Below are 5,400 nucleotides of genomic sequence, written 5' to 3'. Positions count from 1 at the left end.
AACCCATTAAAGCTTGGAGCGAGGTTTGGTTCAGGGGGAAGCGAAAGCCAACAAAACAAAGTGAGTGCGACTCTCTGTCACTTTGAAGAGGCAGCAAATGGAAATGATCTTTAGGGTTTCTCGTTTCCCAATTCCTTCTCTCTCTCGCTTTCAAACACATCGTCTTTAACCTGACACATAATCTTTTCAGTTCTTCTCGGCGCAGGTTTTGAAAAATAAACGACGTCGGAGAGGAAATGCTGGACTACGAATGGGCCAACCCTTCCTCCGTCATTCTGGATGGATCCGAGTCCGTTAACGGATCCGACCCGAACCGACACCTCCACCACCACAACGGCATACTCGACCACTACGCCACCACTCAGGTCGCCTTCAACAACCTCCTCCCTCCTCAGCCTCAGCAGCAGCAGCACTCGGCCTTCGCTCAGCATTTCGGCCAGTCCCAGACCCAGGCCCACCAGGTGCACTCCCTCTTCGACCCCAGCGTCTTCGCCAGCGCGTCATCCTACGCGCCGACGACGCACCACCACTCCATGCTCAGCCTCGACCCCTCCATCCCGGGCCACCACGGGCTCATGTTGATCCCCAAGAGCGAGGACATGTGTCCGCCCACCGACTTCGCCACGAGGATCGGGCTCAACCTCGGTGGGCGGACCTACTTCTCGTCCGAGGACGACTTCATGAACCGGCTCTACCGCCGGTCCAGGCCGGCCGACCACGGCCCGCTCAACTCCCCGAGGTGCCAGGCCGAGGGCTGCCACGCCGATCTCTCCCAGGCAAAGCACTACCACCGCCGCCACAAGGTCTGCGAGTTCCACTCCAAAGCCTCCACCGTCATCGCCAACGGGTTAACTCAGCGATTCTGTCAGCAGTGTAGCAGGTTGTCACATACTCGAAATTACCGCCGCACCCTCTCTCCCAACACTGTTTCCCTCTCTCTAAATGACGCAAATGCCCCGAGTTCCGCTCTCCACGGCCGCCGTGAGTCCATAACATGAGGGCATTTGCGTCCGGATAAACAATAATTTGTGCCCGTTTTCCGTTATGCACTGCTGTACTGGGCAGCGCGTGCGGTGTGGCTAAAATTAGGGAGGATAATATTGTCTGAAAGTACACAGCAGCGCCCGTGCGGCGAATGAAAGGGCAAAAACTGTCGCTGTCCACGGCGGCGGTTGACGAGAATGCCTGTGGGAAACCATGTTTGCATGCCAATGATTGGCTCGTCCGTACATGTGGAAATCCCCAGGGCATTTCTGTCCTTAAAAGTTTGAGCCACAACGTTATTACTATTAATCACAATTATAACACTTTCCGTTTACGTACAGTTTTCGTTTTATAGTTAGAATTATTAGTTAATCAACAGAGTTGACTTCACCGTCATAAATTTAACGGTCGTTGTTATTCTATTGAGAGTAAATGAAGTGTGTTGATTACTTGATTGTTGCAGGTTCCATCTTCTTGCGGAGTTTGACAACGGAAAACGCAGCTGCCGGAAGAGATTGGCCGATCACAACCGTCGCCGGCGAAAATCTCAGCAACCAAGTCAAGAAAACCGCAGCTCTCAACCGCTGTCTGAAACTGCCCGGAATTCATCTTCAGACAACGTTACAAGTAATTAATTATCTTGTTTTCTTTTCAGTACGTAGTACATTTCTAATTTCCATTAATGATAATATCAACAAAATGTGTTAATTATGGGTTTCTGATTTCGATTTCTAGAGTCCCCGGGGGAGTCTGCTGGTCATTCGTCTTCGGCTGTGACTGTGGCCCTGTCGCCGCCGCGAATTGGGTTGGATTGTTTCAGGCCAAGGCTACAAACCACAACCTCTTCAGGGTCATCAAGCTCACTTTTTTTCTCAAGAGGGTAAAAACGACAGTTCCATTTTAAGGGTTCCAAGGAAGCAAGACTTGGCGATTTACATACGGACGATTTAAAGTAGTTTTAAGTAGCTGATTAAATTAATGTCGTCGTCTATCTTTAATCTTCCCTAAATTTTTCAGTCCTAGCTAGTCTGAAAACGAATTGTCATCACCATCATCATCACTACATGAGCAGTATTATTGAAGCTAATCCATTTGATCGATTTGCCTACTCTAGCTCTTATTCATTGAATTAGTTTTATTTATTTTTGAATTTTGATCGAGTAGTACGTAGTGCAAATTAAATGAAAACATAAATCAGGCGAAACAGAAAGAGGTCGGTGGATAAAGTAAGTTGGAAGTTTCCGAAACCAGTCGAGTCGGGTCAGTTCTGTTTGTTTCCTGGGAAAGCTTTCGTAGCGATGGAGCTTTCGTGGGTTTGTCTTGGTGCTGGAATTTTCCGGGTAAAAATGAGAAGGTGGGAGAAGGAAGAGGGAAGAGAGAAGAGAGTGAGGAAGAAGGAGAAGTCAAGTTGTCTCCTAAACGGAAGCTGTACAAATCAACAAGCCCAAAGTTGTTAATTATTGAACAAATGATATCGATCAATCAATCACATGGAAGGAATTAAAACTCTTTCGTTTTTGGGACTTATCATGTCGATGTGGTTGTTATTTGCATTTCGTAGATGTGTTTGGGGCCTACACATAACGGGAGTATCACATGGTATCATGGCATCCAATTATTTCACCATTATGTAAATCGATCTTCACCTGATAGGACAGGGTTGGATAATTGTAGGTTAGTTTGAGAAGCACCATTTTACGGCCGTAAAAGAAAGGTTCCGAATATAGATAAATACTCACAAACTTAGATATGGAAAATATATAGCCAGCATTTCTAAACATGATCTCGCAATTATTTAGAAAACAGTATGCATGTACAAAGAGAACTATCATTCATAAAGCCTAAAAATTAACGTAGAGACGACATACTCGGTTTTTATTTCGGAAATAAAATTTGTATGAATAACATAATGGTTCTCCCTATATTGAACCCTCGCTTATCGAGCACTCATCAAGCTACTCATAGCCTTTTTGTTTGTTTGAGCAATGTTGCTGTCTCAGCAACTGCATCGTTGATTAATGCTCGCTCACCTTTCTCTCCGATTTGGTTGACAAAGGTACGTTGCTTATCATTCTACATTTCTACATTATATTTGGAGCAAGCGATATGCTTATGTTTTTCTCGTTGATCGACATAGTTTAGCGTCTACATCCCGTTAAGTATGTCATTCTTCTCTAATCTTGCTTGCATTCTATTTGTCTATGCCTTCTTATGAGCGAAACGAGAATTCGTTAACCAAAAGAAAGAGCAATACGAAAGTAAACAAAAATAGTTTGTAAAGGGTATAAATAATGTGTAACCACTTGAACTATCCTAAAAACTTAAATACCCAGATTTAATTCGGAAACGATCGAGTATTGATAATCTAAACCTTATTTATTGGGCATGCTTACCAGATTTGATCTTCTTAGAGTCTAACATGTTGCATGGCCTTGTCTTGTGTCTTGGTACGTACAAGGTATGACTGGTATGTTCAAGCTCTGGACTACTACTCTACTAGCTAGACTACTACGTATCTTCAGCCTCTGTAAGTTGTCTTCATCAACCTTCGAACTTTATCTTTGTGCTTACGATAAATGCTCCTCGATATATTGCTACTATATAAACCACATTTCACCATGAATGCCACGATTTTTGTGTCGATTACATATATAATTTTCCTCAAGGGAGACAATAAACAAGCTTACAAGCATATACCTTTTTCTGGGTTTTCCGTACATTATTACTTCCAAGAATTATATATGTGTACTGGAATTGTATGTCAAGGTGCCACAAAGTTCAATCTTCATATCATATATATACTAATTTGCAACTTTCGCGACAATAATGTTAGCTTAACAGAGCTTCAAGTACCTTTGAAGGCCTGCAAGTCATGCAAAGATCCTTGTCTTCTATTTCCTTAGAACTAAGTGGGGGGGATGACATTGACTCAAATTAGTCACATGATATTTCTATGCATACAGTTTGTCCCAATTGATGATTACAAAGGTCCATGATGTGGATCTTTATCAATAATAATGGGGTTCCAATTAATCTTGTTTCTTGTGTTTTTGTTTTTCTTAAATTCAATTAATCGCTATCGATCTAGCTAGCTATCATGTTTCATGATCGAGTTTTTGTTTTTGTTCTCTAATGTTGAAGTTGGAAGCCTCCTTGCACTTTCTTCCCTATGGAATTTGTTGTCGATTCGCTTTCTCTGATCTTATGTCAATTGAGGCCTTATCTGTCAGAGACAAGCTAGCATACCTACCAATACCTAATACATTTTTTTCGTTTTATTTATCCATTTAGATTTTGACACGTGGCATCTTTATTTTTTTATTTTACAAACTTAACAACACAATTACACAAATATAAGTAAATTCGTTCAAAACACATAAATTTGGCTCAAACTTCGTAATTACAACATATGGACATTTATTACAAAAGTTTCAACCAAATGTCTTTATCTTATCTTTGTAAAAGCGTTGTGAAATATGTAATTATTTTCTCAATACAAAAAAAAACAACACCCAATTACAAAACCGAGAACCATATTACATGAACGAGGACAAATGATCTATTCGGTCTAAATCTGAAAATTTACCATCTCGACAACACATTCGTCCTCAATTTTGTAAAATTGGTCATAAATCTGTAATTTTGGTCCAGACTTCGTAATTATAACATATGAACATTTTATTACAAATGTTTTTATTTTTGTAAAAACGTTGTGAAAGATGTAATTATTTTCTTAATACAAAAAACAACACCCAATTACAAAACCGAAAACCATATTACATGAACGAGAACAAATGGTCTATTCGGTCCAAATATGAAAATTTACCATCTTGACAACACATTCGTCCTCAATTTTGTAAAATGGGTCATAAATCTGTAATTTTGGTCAAGACCTCGAATTACAACATATGAACATTTTATTACAAAATTTTCAACCAAATATCCTTATATATGTTTGTAAAAGCGTTGTGAAAGATGTAATTATCTATTTTCTCAATACAAAAAACATAACTCAATTACAAAACCGAGAACCATATTACGTGAACGAGGACAAATGGTTTATTTGGTCCAAATCTGAAAATTTACAATTCGACAACACATTTGTCCTCAATTTTGTAAAAATGGTCATAAATATGTAAATTTGGTTCACATTTTTTAATTACAACATATGAACATTTATTACAAAAGTTTTAACCAAATGTCCATATACTTGTAAAAAAAAAAAAAAAAAAAAACCAACAGTATAGAAAACTGGTGGATACTCTAGAATTTTCCTATCAGAAAATGCACTTTCACTCTCTTGTTAGTGTGCAATCCAAGTTTGTCTTTTAGAAAAAAAAATAAATAAATAAAAAATTAGCTGTAGATTTGTAGGAATAGACGATTGATTCATTTTGTCAATGTCTTAACAATGTA

At 39.7% G+C, this 5,400-nt stretch overlaps 1 protein-coding gene across 1 annotated transcript; it reads left to right on the top strand.

The window, feature by feature from the left end:
• Window positions 1–236: 236 nt before the first annotated feature.
• LOC101310271 (squamosa promoter-binding-like protein 8-like) lies at window positions 237–2,092 on the top strand. The gene is made up of 3 exons (XM_004308437.1): window positions 237–880; window positions 1,448–1,611; window positions 1,720–2,092. The coding sequence occupies exons 1-3, from the start codon at window positions 237–239 to the stop codon at window positions 1,866–1,868; spliced, it is 957 nt and encodes a 318-aa protein (XP_004308485.1). The 3' UTR covers window positions 1,869–2,092.
• Window positions 2,093–5,400: the final 3,308 nt, after the last annotated feature.

Source organism: Fragaria vesca, linkage group LG7, assembly GCF_000184155.1.
Source record: "Fragaria vesca subsp. vesca linkage group LG7, FraVesHawaii_1.0, whole genome shotgun sequence".
NCBI classification, from domain to species: Eukaryota; Viridiplantae; Streptophyta; class Magnoliopsida; order Rosales; family Rosaceae; genus Fragaria; species Fragaria vesca.
Note: the sequence above shows the minus strand (reverse complement) of the source record. Positions and strands in the feature narration are given on the sequence as shown.